The sequence below is a fragment of the Periophthalmus magnuspinnatus genome, chromosome 10 (genome assembly GCF_009829125.3).
Source record: "Periophthalmus magnuspinnatus isolate fPerMag1 chromosome 10, fPerMag1.2.pri, whole genome shotgun sequence".
Lineage (NCBI taxonomy): Eukaryota > Metazoa > Chordata > Actinopteri > Gobiiformes > Gobiidae > Periophthalmus > Periophthalmus magnuspinnatus.
This window is the reverse complement of record NC_047135.1, coordinates 6,255,971-6,272,595: the sequence shown is the minus strand read 5'-3', so window position 1 is coordinate 6,272,595 and position 16,625 is coordinate 6,255,971. Positions and strand designations below refer to the sequence as shown.

At 38.6% G+C, this 16,625-nt stretch overlaps 1 protein-coding gene across 2 annotated transcripts in view; it reads right to left on the bottom strand.

The window, feature by feature from the left end:
- Positions 1 to 2,028: 2,028 nt before the first annotated feature.
- spock1 (SPARC (osteonectin), cwcv and kazal like domains proteoglycan 1) overlaps positions 2,029 to 16,625 on the bottom strand; it is a 120,833-nt gene continuing 106,236 nt past the window's right edge. The window contains exons 8-12 of one of the 2 annotated variants that reach the window (XM_055224702.1): positions 13,457 to 13,576; positions 9,592 to 9,813; positions 7,927 to 7,989; positions 6,889 to 7,026; positions 2,029 to 3,247 (exon numbers count right to left, since the gene is read on the bottom strand). In XM_055224702.1, the coding sequence (XP_055080677.1) occupies positions 3,051 to 3,247; positions 6,889 to 7,026; positions 7,927 to 7,989; positions 9,592 to 9,813; positions 13,457 to 13,576 (740 nt within the window). In that variant the 3' untranslated portion in view covers positions 2,029 to 3,050. The remainder of the gene's footprint in view (positions 3,248 to 6,888; positions 7,027 to 7,926; positions 7,990 to 9,591; positions 9,814 to 13,456; positions 13,577 to 16,625) is intronic. The other variant, XM_055224703.1, reaches the window with a different exon arrangement.

Below are 16,625 nucleotides of genomic sequence, written 5' to 3'. Positions count from 1 at the left end.
GAGCTTTGATCTTTACAAGGCTATGTATTATAATGTGGAAGAGATGAATATAAGCAACAAGAGGAGATTTAAATCTCTATAGTAACAGGTAACATTGAAAGAAAATACTTAAGAAATATGCAACAAAGATAAAAAAGGTTGTCCGTGTAAGGAAAACAAAAATTAGTACCTAAACATTTGAACAGTCTCTGCCAATGTGCTCCTATATATACCACAGTGGTAAAGATTAGGTTATAATTTGTTGCACCACAGTGACTCACATATCTCACACTGAAAAACTAAATGTGAGCGCAGTTTTTATCTTATGTCTGTATCTCAAAATGGAAATGAATTTCTTAAAACACTCTATAACCAGATCATATAGAAATTATCCCCAGTCTAATACCATTGCCGGGCACTATTACTGTTTTATATTCATGAAAGCACTCCAAGATGAAAACAAGCTTTCATATATGCCTAAAACTTTTGTAGCTAAACTATTTGCTTTTGAAACATTATTAAATAGGACAAGTGGAAGTTCTATTTACCCGAGCCATATCTTTTAATAAATGAATTTCAAGCTTCTCAAAACAGAGCAGCTTGTATAAATAGTCAAATATGGCCCCCCTTTGTCCTCCTCTTCAATGACTAAGCAACACCCGTGTGCCCCATATGCAGCCAATCTCTGCTGTCCCGGTAGATGGATGCAACTAACAAGAGCCCCATCTGTGGGCAATAACAGAGACTCCCGAATTATAGAGCAATGAAACATAAGAAGTTTGCTCCCGGAGGTAAAATAGCACAAGCTGCCTCCTTTCTCAAACAAGGAGGAGAGAGCGATGATAAGATGAAATGCAAATATGTACTTTCACTGTAAAGGCACACAATTTAGCGTTTGTCTCCATGGAGAAGATATTGTTTTTTTTCTGGTAGGTTCCACAGTATGACATTAAACATATATCTTCTTGCATTTCTATTACAGGTGGTTTTCTTGCTAAAAACAAAAAACAAACAAAAAATCTTTAATGCGTTCTTACACAGAGGGTTATAACGGAGAAAAATAAGTTAAAATTCATACTGTGGAACATTACAGTCAAAGCAAAAACATTTCCACGGAGACAAGCAAGTGGCATACACACCACAAGAAAAGTTTACATAGTGCACCTTTAATATATGACATAAAATAAACAGTTTGCAATACGTTTTACAGAACACCCACAGGTCTGGATATGCTGCTCTGGCCAAAAGGAAAAAAAAAAAGGGTGACTGGGTAATTTCAAAGCCTCTGCAGCCGCCCATAGCATAATTTAAGTCCATTGTCTTCTATATCTGCCAGTGTGCGGGAGCGGTGAACTGCTGAATGGGCGGTTTGAAGACAAAAGATTCGGTTGTCCTTTTTGCTAGCGATTGTTGGTGAAATGTGTTTTCAAAGAATCGCTGAGCAGGCTATCCAAGCGCCGGTAAAGGGTCAACTATCCCATTAACTTGTGGTATTACGAAATCACTCATTAAGCTTTTATGTGCGTTTCAATGGGACTCCAGTGGCTCTGATTCACGCGGCAAGAGTGTTTTCTGCCGCTTCCATTTATGTTGGTGTCCAAATGCTTTCTCAAGGTTGGAAAAGGTCAAACCTGATAGACGGGCTTCGAATGTGCTACCTCTGTGAAATAAATGCGCCAGAGAAATAAAACCAGGGCTATAAAAACTATAAATGTGCGGGTGAGTTTGCAGCCAGGTCAGAAATGGTGACGCATTTTAATTTCCAGACTAGGTGAGACTTTCTGTTTGGGTTTTATATGCCCTCCATTAAACCCAAATCTGGTGAATGATTTGAAGCCTGGCGCACAGTGATTTACATTTTGGAACCCTGGGCTTGGATCAACATAAGACGTTCACTCAAATAATGACAGTGGTAAATTACAAGCCTTTCTATTACCACATGTTTTAATATGAAGAGTTTGTGATTTTAATGGAAGCAAAATGTAGTAATGTAATAATCGAATTGCCTGGAATAAAAAGCATACATGCACACAACTTGACACAGAAATATAAGGTTCAAAAGACACCCCAAGTGCCACTTTAATTAAGATTTCAAACTTACAAATAAAAGTTCACTTGTTGACAAGGTGAATATTTTGAAATTACTAAACATATCCAATGTTGGGAGGCAGAAGCGTGTCTTCTCTGCTCCCTGTTTGAATTACGTCCTCCCAGCTCAGGAGAAGCACCTCTCTCTAGTGTCCGTACACAGGCAGCCCCCACTGACCACTGAGTAAAAGAAAAGCTGGCATAGACGCAGGGACAGTTCATATCTAGTCAACTATACAAATTACTCTGCTCACTTCCTACCTCCTGAGATTGGGAGAAAAACTGAAAAAGACACTAGACAGCATCAACATAGCAACAAATTATCGTAGCAGCCATTTTAGGCATCACTTTCAGTTGGAGATGCATAGAGCTAGACCTGGCCAGGTAAATCTCTCTTTTTACAGATACACGATGAGAAACATGCAACAACAACGACAATTACAGCTTTAATCTCATTGCTTCCTGGACATTTCCGGGACATTCAAGATCAACAAAGAAATAATTTACAATCCTCCATGATGTGACAGATGTGGCAGAGATATTGTAAAACATACAAGATGGCGGAAAGTCTAAAGGAAGATTGGGTTAATTTGAGTCCACAATCTGCCTTAGCTGGAGGAACATATTTACATCCAATACATCAGCTAATGCGTTTGGGAGCACACGATGTTCTGAGATGCCCACGTAGACCGACAGAGGTGAGGGGAAAGAAAAAGATGTGAGATAGGGGAGTCGACATTTGGGGGCTTTGTCGATTTGAGATCACTGACAGTGGACAGCTTGACTCTCTAGCACTGTTCATGACATCTATGACTTTTCTGTGGTGTTTGCGAATGCTAGGAGATTAAAAGAAGCTTGTGACAGAAAGATTGGTGAAAAGATGGGCCAAAGGAAAATGGAGGACACGCTGGAATGGCTTCAGATCTGTGCTGCGTTTGGGAGATTCCTGGTCGGTTGATGGCGTTGAAGAAAAGGAGGCGGAGCTACCAAATATACCCAATCTCTTCCTCTTTGTCATCGTCCCCATCCTCATCGTCCTCCACGGCACCACGAGGGTGGATCCGGCCCCGTCTTTTCTTCTGCCGACTGCGGCCGCTCGGTGAGGGTGCCTCCTCCTGGTCGTCCAGCAGAATGACAGCGCCGCCACTGCCAAAGTCCCCCGACGTCTCTTGGTCCTCATCTGTGGGGATACAGGCTGGTTTAAGAAAGGAATCTTTGAGTACTACTCTCAAAGAAGAGACTTTTTTTTTTCTCCTAGAACGTAGTAATAAACTATAACATGTGTAGATCATTCTTTTCTTTTGTTCATTGTAAATGGCAAAATTGATCTAAAATGGTTTAGTTATTTAAAATGGAACATTGACTTCCCATTAAGTAATGCTGAATTGATAGTCCTCTTTATAACTTTTGAAAGCAGTGAATTGTCATTTATTGGTTTTTATTTTTGTAAAATGGCTACCTACACATATGAGCCAGAGTCTAATTTTAACACAAATTAATATATGCAAGTGGGCGACTATAGGGGATAGGTGAAAGTTGAAAGTTTCGTAGCACTGGACAATTCAAGATTGAGGCCTATCAAAAAAAACCAAAAACCTCTCAGTTAGCTTGGGAACACCACTATGACTTCGTAAAATCTCATTAAAGTTGATTTTGCATAATTTAAATTGTTTAAATCCTTTTAAATCCTCCATTCATGTTTAAGATGCTGCGGCTATGACAACACACACAATTTTATTTGTATTTTCATTCTGTAACAAGAAATGGTATTTTGAGGCAACTTAAAAAGCTTTGTCTGGAAATTCTGCAACCAAACACAGAACTTCAACAGCTGATTTCTGTTTTAAGAGTGAACAATAATTACCAATTTTTCCCAACTCTCCAGCAAACAACATTTGGTTCTATTGTTTTATCACCAAACATTCAAAGTGGAAGTTGTTATCACAGCTGCTGTTGAATTTAGGATGGGCTGGATTTTTATATTGTTTTATTTAAAAAAAAAACAAATAGGAATGTCTTGCAAAGATAATTTTCCATAAGATAAACAATATAGATTTCTAATCATTGACATTGTATTTTTCACCACAAAAATCTGAACTCTGCTCCAAACCACAAACTTTTAAGGACCAAAAAATGACAGTTGACTTCAAATCAAAAACAACCCAAGTTGATCAGACTGAATCTTGATCTCTATTCAGATTTGATTAATTGCCCAGCTGAAACTATGGTAAACTCCAGGAGCACAGACAACAGCTTGTTTACATTACTTATACGCGTGGTGTGGCATAGATAGGCCATATGACCTTGTTTTTTGATGCTTTTGCCTGATGCAGAGGTGTGAAGAGAAACTCTAAAGCTTGTTAGTGTGACCACGGACAAGGCCTGCCCTGTTTGTGTGGGGAGCACTAGAGAGAGGCCTCATCAATATTGGAAGCTGCAATTACTGACTCGAGCTGCGGTTGGTATTCATGTGAGGCAAAATCTGAGTGCTTTCATTTGGTAATCAGCATGTCTGCAGGATTCTTTCTGGATAATTATTGTCCTTTTTTCCAACAATGAAATCACAAACCCATTGATTCGCAGCGAAGTGCTTTATCGGCGTTTGGACAAATTTTTAAAGGTTTTTCAGTTGGTCACATAAACCTCAACATAAAGATGCTAATAATTATTACTATCCAAATTCAATACATACATTCAATGCATAAAGACATAATAATCTACAAAGTTAAGAGTTAAAGTAAGTTTCTCTGCAACAACTGGATGGGAGTCACAAAAAAATGCAGTTCATCCCACTTTTTTAGCTTTCAATTTTCAAACTGAATGCTTGGGATGATCTTTCTAAACCCTTGGATAATACTGCATATTAAGGTACACAATAGGAGGGTTATTACGTGCATTTTAATGTGTCTAACTTCTAACATGCCCTTGAGGTGCACCCTGATCTTTTTAATAGAAGGATCCATCGAAAATTGAGCTTTAAACCATGTATATAGTTGTTTCCCCTTTCTCATTTCCCCTCTCCACGTTGTTTCTGGAGTGGTTCATGCAGGTTCGAGTAATATTTTAATCACTTTATTTTCAAGATACCTCATTGCCGATCAATCCCCGCCACAGCATTACGCCCACTATTCTGTATTTATTTTGTTTTCCAATTTTTATTTTCATTAATTGCTGATATACACGTAGGTTTCAGTAGTACTGCCGTAGTCATTTTGGACTGGAGTGATCTGCAGCTATCAATAGGAGAGAGCCGACAGCCTCTTTGTTGTGATTACGTGTATGTTGACGTAAGCTTCCCATTGGGCACCGCAGTTTCTAACATGGAAGTCAGCGGACTTGTTTCTTTTATTAGGTCGTTTTAGATGAATATTGCGATTTAAAACGTGAAATGGGTGTCATAGAGTATAACTATATAGCAGACACAAGCACAATAGATCTTTTTCAGTACTGTGTTAAGTATGACAACTACTAGTGTTGCTTTTATTTACATTTTTAATTATGTCCCAATTGATTTGGGAAATTTGCTGCCATTCGATAAGTGGGGATTCCACTGTTGGAAAAAGAACAATAATTATCAAACAGGATCCTACATACATGCTAATTATAGCCAGGCTGCACAAACATGACCACCGAGTAATTACACATGTATTGTAGCCAATTGTAAGACCAAACCAACCCCAACAAACAGCCTTGCGGTTGTTTGTAGGTGCAGCTCTCCTCTGCTTTTAACTGATGGGAGCTCTTTTGACATGGCTCAGCACTGGCAGCTGTGACAACATGGCTCTACTTGACTTGTGAGGTGCTGCCGTTTATCGGGCCTGCCCTGAGCTGAAATGCCACAGATAGGAATCAGATGTATGACTGAAGCTAAATCAGTCACACTACATCCAGCACGCTCGCCTTAAGTCTCTATCACAGTCCTAAATGATCACTGATGAGACAGGAGCAGGAAGTATGGAAGCACGGAGACGTGCGCTTGTTGGGCTGGTATTTATAGTACAAAGTAAATTCAGACTCAGGTGTTACATGGGGTCTTACACTTCCATCGAAAATCCCATAGTTTATCATCATCAGAATCGCGTTTATTTTTAGTAAAGCCTGGGGCACTCTAGAGAATTTAGAATTCGAGTCTGAATTTTAAACCATGGAACACTGAGGGCATAAGGAGAATCTTTAATGATTTTAAAATCTTGGGTGTTGCTACGCAAAAATATTACCCAATTTGGCAGACTTGTCCTGGTTTGGTCCTGGTTTGGTCGTGTTTGACCTCAAGTTAGTCCTAATGTAGTCTTAGGTTGATCCTATTCTAGCTGTAGTTTAGTCCTGGTATAGTCAAGGTTTAGTTCCGGGTTCAGTAACAGTTAGTTACCATTTTAATGTGGTTTGGGTGTAACGTTATTAACACTGTTGATGATCACAGCTAAAGATTGTGGCGAATTAAAAAATGAGGACGACTGTACAAATCGTGTACAAATAAGCATGTTTACTTTGGTTTCAATAAACATATTTCACTACTGAATTTTTGACACTTCACAAGAATTGATTAAAATACTGACTTCTATACTGAGTTCATGGGCAAATTATTCCAACAGAGGATTTTCTGACTTACTGAAGAGAAACGTTACAGAATCCAAGGTTTAGAGGAAAAGCTATGAAACTGGAGAGTTGTACAACAAAGGAAGGAGGAGACAGGACATGCAGCAGTCCACCAGGATCTAAACTCTCACTTTGAAAGACAGCTGGACAAATGGGAGCCATAAGGGCAAAATGCAGCAAACCAAAACGTGTTAGCCTGGTTTGAGAGGAGGGCTCGGGGCTCACCGCAGTTGGGGTTGCCTTGTTTTCTGGAGCCTGCGATCTCATTGCCGTATTTGTCCACACACCAACACTGGCCGGTGCTGCTGTGACACTGGGTCGGTTTGAAGTAACCCTCCTCAGTGCAGCGAGGAATGTAAGCTCCTAAAGAAGAAAGTACAGCGCAGTAGTACAGGATATATTTGTAACTGTGGTAGTAGGTAGCATGACTGTTTCTCAAAAAAATATTTTACTGAAAAACTATTAAAGTTAATCAATAGGTAAACTTTTATTGATAAAGATGTTTTGTTTTGCAAAGACTGATCTATCTTCATGGAAACAAGCAGGTGATGCACTAGACCAAAGTATAGGACATATTTGTGGAGAGGCGTTAATGCATGTTTTTCAACATACTCCAATCAAAGATAAAATGTGCCTAATTGAATAATGTATAATAGATTTGTTTGCAGCAGGTGGTGAATCCCCCATAAGAAAAGTGTGCATAGTGCACCAGTAAATAATGAAAAATAAACACACACCACTTACCAAATTATATAAAAAATCAGCATGCCTTATTATCATTGGCTGTCCCACTGTTAGTTGAGAAACAAAGGACAGTGGGCCTATGTTATAGACACGTGGTAACAAGAAGATGAAGCGCACTAAAGGGAAAGGTCAATGGATGCCCTGATAGGGAGGAGCGGGCGCTATCACATTGAAAGAAGCATGTCCTGAGGTTATGGAGGTGATTGCGTATTCACCGAGAGACACCGACAATCAGTTTACAGCTTTGAAGGTTGCAGGAACAGCAACGATACATTCTGCTTAAAGGGAACCAGTCACTTTCAATATCAAACACAAATGCTAGCACAAAGCTGCGTAGGGCTACCTTCATCTGACCCACGCGCAGCTCATTTTTCAAGCTGTTTTAGAACGATGCGCCCGATGGGGACTTGTGACACCGAAACAAAATGTCAGTGTGTATTCTAGTTTGTGCATTTGTAGTTTATTTAATGCTGCAGCACAGTGCTCTTTAAATGTTAAGTGGGTTATTGCAATACTGACCTATGAGGCTCTTCTTTCGACTCTGATTTTGAATCTTGCTCTTCTCTGTTTGGCAGGGCAAGCCTACGGAAAGAACAGAACACAATTAACAGTTTGCCTTACCTTCTCACCCCAAGTTACATTTTATTGATTCTTAATAATGGGCTGCATAACCATTAGACTCTGCTCTGAGTCGATGCCTTGCTCCAATAATTTCCTTAAAATGTTGATTTTGCTTGTGTAAGGCCATTAACACCAACATTAGAGCCGTGCAATCTGAACCAGACAGCCTAATGGAGAAGGTGAGACATTTGTGATGTCTGAGAAGGTGCAGTTTAAAACACATTAGCAAAAATATTCATGGTATAAATCTAAACTCTCTCCCCAGGTGACTGTCAATGCCGTCAATAGAAATTAATACTGTTAGTTTCTGATGTGGTTTCTCACTTCACAGCACATGGCAACAATTCTTGGACCCACAAGTTGTTGTTTTTTTTTTTTAATTAACTTTATGTTTTTTTCATTTGTTATAAAAAAAAAAAAAAAAAAAAAAAAAATCTTCTTTGTTGGCAACATCAATATCATATCCTGTTAAGAAAATATACAGCTTGCATGCAGGCTCCTAATGATGGTGGATGTGCTGTGGTGTATTCAGTTTATTTAAATAAGTACTTATAATACATTTGTGTTTTCCATTAAGGAGAGAATGGTGGCCTTGTTCCCCATAGTTTAAAATAAGATAACAATGAATTGGTATAACAAATAATACTTTTTGCTTCTTCTTCTTCCTATTCAACGCTCCCTCTCTCCAGCTCTTTGTTTCCTCTGCCCGTCTCATCACCACGGGGGGCAGAGCCTACAGCCGCTCTGCTCCCCCAGCTCCAGATCTCACTTCCACCTGTGTTTTGAAATGTGCTTATAAATAAAATGCATTATTATTATTATTATTATCATCATTATTATTATTATTATTATTATTATTACTATTATTATTATTATTATTATTATTATTATCATCAGTATTATTGTCTGTGTAATCCCTCAGTTGTCCAGGTATGACCCATAGCAAAAGAAAAATTCAATTCTGTCAACTGGACAAACATTCTGTTCATCTAAGCTGCCTCTTCAGTTCTGGTCAGATTGCAGGTAGACACTGCTTTATATCTGTCTGAAGATAAGAGGTAACTATACTGAAAATTACACAGCTATTTGCTTATAGTTTGTGTTTGTTGGCTAGGTCTAATGAACTACTCTAAGTGTGAACTGTGCCTGAATCATATTTTACACAATGGTTCAGGCCCCTAATGGGTGCTCTCACATACATTAGCATACTGGCTATCACTATTATTTTCCTTGTTTTAATTTTTATGCTGAGGATGTTATAAAAAGGAGCTAAATTATATCTAAGCCCTCCATACTTGAAAGATGAATTGTTTTTCCTAACAAAAATTGCCAAAAGAATTGGTTTGAGAGAATTATAGAGCAGTTTTTGTCAGAAAACACATCTTTGATCATCCTCATCCTATTATAATGAACATCTCCAGCCATCTCTTACTTAAAGATTAAATTCAACACTGCCATTGTATTCTAAATGTTGTACTAAATTAAAATATAAAAATGAGTCTCACCAGAAATCAGCATGTTAGGGTCAGTATAAGTTATGTATTTGCCTCAGACCCCTCTCACCTTGGGGTTTCTGAAAGCAGAAGCACCACTCATTGTTGGACAGTTTTCCGTCCTTGAAAGAATCACAGGAGTTGAAGAGTGGCTTCATGCACAGCTCGTACTTGTCCAAGTAGATGGCACTCAGCTCTGATTGGTCGAGCAGGAGGTCAAAGTTCATGTCCAGTTTGTTGAACATCCAGCCGAGAGAGTCCTTACAGATGGGCAGGATGCTGGTGTCAAAATCTGAAGCAGACACAATAAAAAATATACAGTTTTTGAACAGTCATCATAATACATTTGATAAAGTTGTAATTTTTAAACTTCAGAACTTATGTAGGGCAATAAATTAAATTAAAATATTAACTGTCGGGCTGTTAAAATAGTCACACACTGATAAAGTTTGGCTTGAAAGAGATCCTACTTTTGTTCTTTGCAAATTTTAAGAGCTTTTGAACCATGTTATAGTTGTTTTCCCTTCACATTTACCCTCTCATAGTTGTATTTTGAATATATTCATGCATCTGAGTAATCTTTATTCTCATTCTCATTCAGGATGCCATTGCTCTGAAAATTCCTGTTTTCTCCTACACGCATAGCCTATAGAATTATTTATTATCTCGCTGTGTCAAATATTATAACTCTATTTCAGACAAAGGCATAGTATTTTTAAGATAAACTCCCTATTTCTACTATGACCGTTATGAACCCGTTATTCCACACTTAAAAACTCCATTGTGAGTGTATTCTTGAATGCAGAGACAGAGCAGAGATGTGCAGAGGCATGTTGACATTACACAAAACAGAGCAGGGTCCTTGTCAACATCAGTGCCAGGCCTCATGGGAGAAGTCTGCCCTCTCTCTCCTCTCTCGTTCTCTTACACGCACTCATTATATAGTTAAAATTTACTTTATATTTCCTGCAGTAGACAAAGAAAACATGCTTCACATTTCAATATAGCATCTTTTCACTGTGAAATTGACAATACATACTGCTGAATCTTGAATCTTTACATTTCTCTACCTAACAGAAAAGGTTGAACTCTAATTATCTGAAAACTCTAGTCATCCGGGAAATGACTTCAATCCTTGCTAATTATATAGGCAAGACATGGGTCTAGCAGCACTTATAGCAAATGCCATGATTTTACATAATGTCATTTACATTTTACATAATGTTTAGACACTTAATGCACCGCTGTACAAAACAAAAAATTACTTTATTTCCTGCAATATAATTCTGTTAGATAAAGAAAATATGATTCAAATTTAAATATATCATCCTGATCTACACATTTTAGTGATTTCATGTCTTTCATTGTGTAAATGAACAATTTTTCCCTGTGCACTTGATAATAACCAGTGCTGAATCTTGAGTCTACCTTAGCAGGGAAGGTTTAACACTTCAATCCCTGCTAATAGGCAGCAAATGGGCCTACCAACTCGAGTAGCAAACATCTTGATCTTATGCCTAATGCCACTTACTGCACCATACACTATAAAATACTTTGCTTGCTAAATTTTTTATTTAGGCACTATCAGTGGTTGTCAACCACAGGTTACCTTGAATTCTTGATCTAGGTTTTGAGGAGCTGTGAAAAGTAGATTTCATCATCGGATTCTTCCTCCGCATTTCAACATTTTTACTTTTGAAACCATTGCCGCTGGCTGAAGCTCCACTTGTCTTCTTTGGGTCAGTGTCCAGTGTTGTTTTCTGAGCTATTGCAGGTACCGGGACATATTTGGTCTCTTGGACTTGGACATTTTTAGCAATCAAACCCTCTCTCCTGTCTTCTATTGGGATCTTGCAGATATTTATGTTGCTTGTTGAGGATTTGTTGACCTTTTTAGTCCTAGTAGATCTCCTCATCTGATTCATCGTTGAGCATTTCAAGCCAGAAGTGGTCTCCTGCTTTGGTCAGTCCACACTTTGGTTTTCTCTTTGCACTTGCTGAAGCTCCTCTTATCAGCTCAAGGTTCAGAGTTGATGTCATTCACTGAAGATACATGAACATTGTTTTGGTCATAAACTGAGCGATCTTCAGGAACTGGCCCCTCTCTCCTGAATTTTTAAAGGATCTCATCATCATTTGTGTTGCATGTTGATTAGTTAATGCCTGACCAGTCCAGACCTCCAAACAGGATTTTCACTTCTGGTGCATCATAGGGCAACTTCAAACCAACAAGGTTTCTGGATTTTGTTGCTCTATGTTTTGTTTTTTGTGTTTGGTCCTCCCCTCTTTCTTGAATTTTGTGGGAGTCTTATCTGTATTACTTAATGTAGATTTGTTCAATAAAGGTTTTATGACGAATCTGTCAACTTCCTCAAAGTAGATATCAACTTCAGGTGTATCGAATGGCAACTCCAACCAACTCAATTCTCTACTTGAAGGTCCACTTAGCCCTTTATGCTCAGAGTTCAGTGTAGACTGGTGTGTCACTGATTACTGATCTTCAGAAACTGGACCCTCTCTGTTGACATCAGTTGAGGTCTCACCATTACTTGTGTTTCCCACTGAGGATTTGTTGATGAGTGACTTCTCAACTCCTAAGCAGATGTCCGTTTCAAGTAGGTCATATGACAGCTCTACACAAATCTGTCTTCTTGCCTTTTTTGATATACGCTTGGATTTTCTTAGATTGACTGTATCCTCTCACTTGAGTTTTGTTGGGGCCTTATTCATGTTGATAGGAGAGATATAAAGACCAACCAGTCCACTTCTCCAAAGAGGATTTCCACTTCTGGTTTGTCCTCCAGCATCTCCGGCATCTCACCCAAAAAACACTCCTCATTCTTTTGAAGAGTTTGCAGCTCCTCTCTGGGCCCATTGTCCACAAACTGTTGGTTCACAGTCAGGGAAGTGGATTTGTTTGTAGGTCTGAAGAAGAACTCCTTGTCTGAGTGATCATTGGGCATCTCAAACCAAAAGCGGTCCTCAGCCCTTGTAGCTGCTCATTTTGCTCCAGTAGGGCAGATGGAAGAACGGACCGCCACTGCCTTAGGCTTTGGTGTTGGTGACTGAGGAGCTAGACTGCAGCACCACAGCATTCAACAGTCTCAGGAGACAGCTTAGGTGCATAATAGTCATTACTCACAACGTTGAATCTTCTATAATGATTTCTTTTTCCCTTTTTGAAGAATAGATTTAGGCTAAGTTTTATGTTGGCCTCCACCTAAAAGTGCTTATCAGCGTGAAACATTCTGCTTCTGAGTTTGTGTGTCCACAAGAGCTTCGGTTATCGAATGACTAAAATCTGCTCCTGTTTCTCAAACACAAACTTGGAATGGAATGTGACGTGACATGACTGAATCATTCGATGGTTGCTTAGAGGCACGATAGTCATGACAGAACAGAAGGTGATAATATAAAATGCCTATTCACCTTATTCCGGGATTTGCCGTGGGCACCGCCATTGTCATTCAGGTTGTATTATTTGCATAGGGCTGCAAATAAGTTCCTTACGGATTACAAAGACGTTTATAGCCTCCAGAATAATTGGTGTATTGTTGACTTGTTGCACATGAACATAGAACATTTGACATAAATCAACCGATGATCAATCGATCATATTTTAGGGATGAAATTTTTCCCATTGAAATTAATGGGATTCCCACTTAACTGGAAGTGCCATCACAAAGAAGCGCGGTTTAGCGGTTTAGTCACATTTAGGCTGAATAAAGTCCACACAGAGTCCAATAATAAATCTTTTAGTTTTTTTCATCTTCCCAAATTTCTCACATTATTATTTAAGTAGAAGTTTAACAAAGGAAGCCATTTTCCCCAAAACCTTTGTGATTTAAACCCAATCTGAAGTTTTCAGAGCAGGAGGTGGGGTGTAATCTGTGAGAATAAGGATAACACACACACTGGAGAAAGGATAAACTCACGTCCGTTGGCAGAGTCCACACTGTCAGAGGATTTGAGGTCTCTGTTGGCATCCTGGTGCAGAACCCCAAACCAGTCCTTGAGGCGCGCCGCCAGACTGTGCAGCTCTGCGTCTGTGCAGGCTAAACAAGATAACACAAGGAAACACATTATAGTATATGGCTATCATCACAAGGCTATATACTGCTTATCAGTTTAGAGTCTGCTTTCTTGCACAACTGTAAAGGCAAAATTATGAGATGTTGTCAAGCAAGGTGCAGCTTAAAAGACAACAGCAAAAATACATAATACATACGTTTTAAATATTTATTTCACTGAATAAACAGCTGGTGTTTTTATCTTAGAAAAACTGTTTAGAGAGTGGCCTTCTGGTGATTAGACAACCAGAAACTACTCATGTCACCATGGCAAACCAACTCATTACTTAGTCACATGTGTACCTCAGGCTATATGAATAAAAATATAAAATCATAACAAAAAACAATGATCCTGATAACCACAGTTGAAATCTTTGTTACTATGGACCCCTCCTGGTTGAATGATAGATTACCTCGATATGCAATTGCTAAAACACTCAAAAACAAACCAAGTTCTCAACTATTATTATTACACAATTTCTCCAGCTTCAGAATCAAAGTTTACCATTTGCTTTTTAACTTACTCACAGAAAAATGTACTTCTCTTTCTTTGTAGTGTTACTATAGAAACCACTTGACATACATTCCGTCTAATGACTTTTACATTGTGCAAGGATGGGCACATTAATGACCTTCATAAATCATTCTGCACTCGAGATGTCTGTTTTAACAACAACTCAGAACTAAGGGCCTGTTCTTGGCATCATTCTTTAAAATAAATTCTTAACCCTTAAATTAACAATCATTCCCTCTATTCTCCAACGCCTGACAAAAGCTGTGTGCACTTTTCGCAGCCCTCAGCCTTCGACCCTCCTGTCAATAGTGACTCTCTCTCCCTGTGCATGTGACTGACAGCTCCTCCACTGTTCGGCTTCTGTTGCAAGTTTGATAATGTGCCTCGAGGACAAAAGCCTGCGTTTCTGCTTCGTATAACGCTCTGACAACCTGCTGCTGCGGACTCTTTGCAACATCTGGTAAAAAGTAAGATAGCTGTTATACATCTACACATAGTACTGTATAATATGTAGAAATAATTGCTAACACCATTTTTATCTCTAACCTTTATGACCCGCAGAAACGTGGATTCAGTATAATTGTGTTTTATTAAAGTCTCTGTAACCTCATGATACGTGAGTTGAAATTCCATCCTTTTCGCAATTAAAGGGCCTATATTACACAAAAGTGACTCTTGTGAGCTTTAAGCCACGTTATAATGTTGTTACCTCATTAAAAAATATACCTGGAGTTGTGTCTTGTTCATTCGGAGATGTTTGAGCTGTCTACATCTCCAAAACTCTGTTCCACCTAGTGATGTCATCAAATTACCACTCCAGGTATGTTTGTGATGAGGAAACAACAATGTAACATAGATAAAAAAATGGTGTAATATGGGCCCTTTAAATTGTACTATGCAACTTTTGATGGAAGATCTGCCACCTGCTTGTCCCTACGGAGACACTGCTTTGCCTGGAATGCTCCACATGGCTTTTCTATCTCTACGGAAACAAGCAGGCAACCATCAGACAAAGCTAGAGGGCAGATTGGTGGACAGTAAAAATGTATTTGAGCAATAAAAGCACCTGTAATTAAATAAATGCAAGATAGATAGTTTAATGCCAATGATCCTGCAGAAAAGAAACATAGTGCATCTTTAAGATTTTCTTTCTCAGCCTGTATGGATTGGTTTAAAAAAAGATCTTATTTTGTCAATGCATTCGCCCACTACATGTTTTTGGACGTGTAGAGAACTACAATACCCAAAGAGAACACAAACTTCAGAGAGAAAAGCTCCGTCTGATCCGGGATTTGAACCTAAGACCTTGTTGTTGTGACCAGAGCTATAATCCCTGTGCCACTGTGATGAAGATAATAATGCATTTTGTAAGCTGTTGTCAAGAGTGACTAGACCAATCCTTAAGGCTGTAGTCAATAGAGAAGTGGAATGTAAACAAGTGACAGATTCTCACTGTTTCCCACTGTGTGCTGTAGACTGTATTAAACATTCAGTGGGGCTCAGATTCTATCAACACTAGTGACAAACTCAGCACTGACGAGTTGAGTGAGCCAGTCGAGTGTTTACTAAGAAATCCAACACTTGTGTAAATAAAATATATCCATGTGACAAATTCAAAAAGATGAAATCCCATGTGACATTGGGCTATACAAATACAATCGAAGAACAGTTGGTGGTAGATGATTAGCTGTGGGAAAATAGAAAGAAGCATATGACTAACATAATTAATCTGGCATAGTTTTTTTCACCAGTTACGTAACATTCTATAGCTTCATACAAAGAATAAACATATTTGGTACAGGCAGCCCTACTGATATGTTGTATAGGCAAATTACATAGCGTACTGTGGAGTCCCAGGACCCCAACAGAACTTTAAAGAGCTAATATTTCACTATATTCTGATCTATTTTATAATGTTGTTTCCTCATCACAAACATACCTGGAGTTGTGTTTTGTTCCATTCACACGTAACACATCCTTCATATTTAGGCTGAGTTCTTCTCTCAACCAGAAAACACTCTGTTCCACCTTGTGATGTCATCTGGTGTTTTTAAACTCCATACACTGTGTTTTAATACATCTTCACTAGAATCATTTGGAGAATTTCAGCCCTGGAATTGCCAATCTCTACTGAACAATAGGGAAAAGGCAACTGTTAACTTGAAAACTAACACCACATGACATCACGAGGTGGAACAGAGCATTTTGAGCTTTGATGATGTAGACAGACCAATATTAAAGGGTTATTCTGACATATGTGAATGAAACAAAACATAACTCCAGGCATATTTTTGACAAGGTAACAACATTATAATATGCATTAAAACTCACAAGAGTCAATTCTGTGTAATATAGGACCTTTAAATATCTGGATACGTTACTGAAAACATCATACAGATGTGTTATTATTATATGTATCACAAATTTCTCAAGACTAGCTTTGAAAATAGTGAATTTGAGCAGTGGGATAAGTTGTGAGTCATCTGAAGTTTACTGTACTTGTACTCTGACACATGCGAC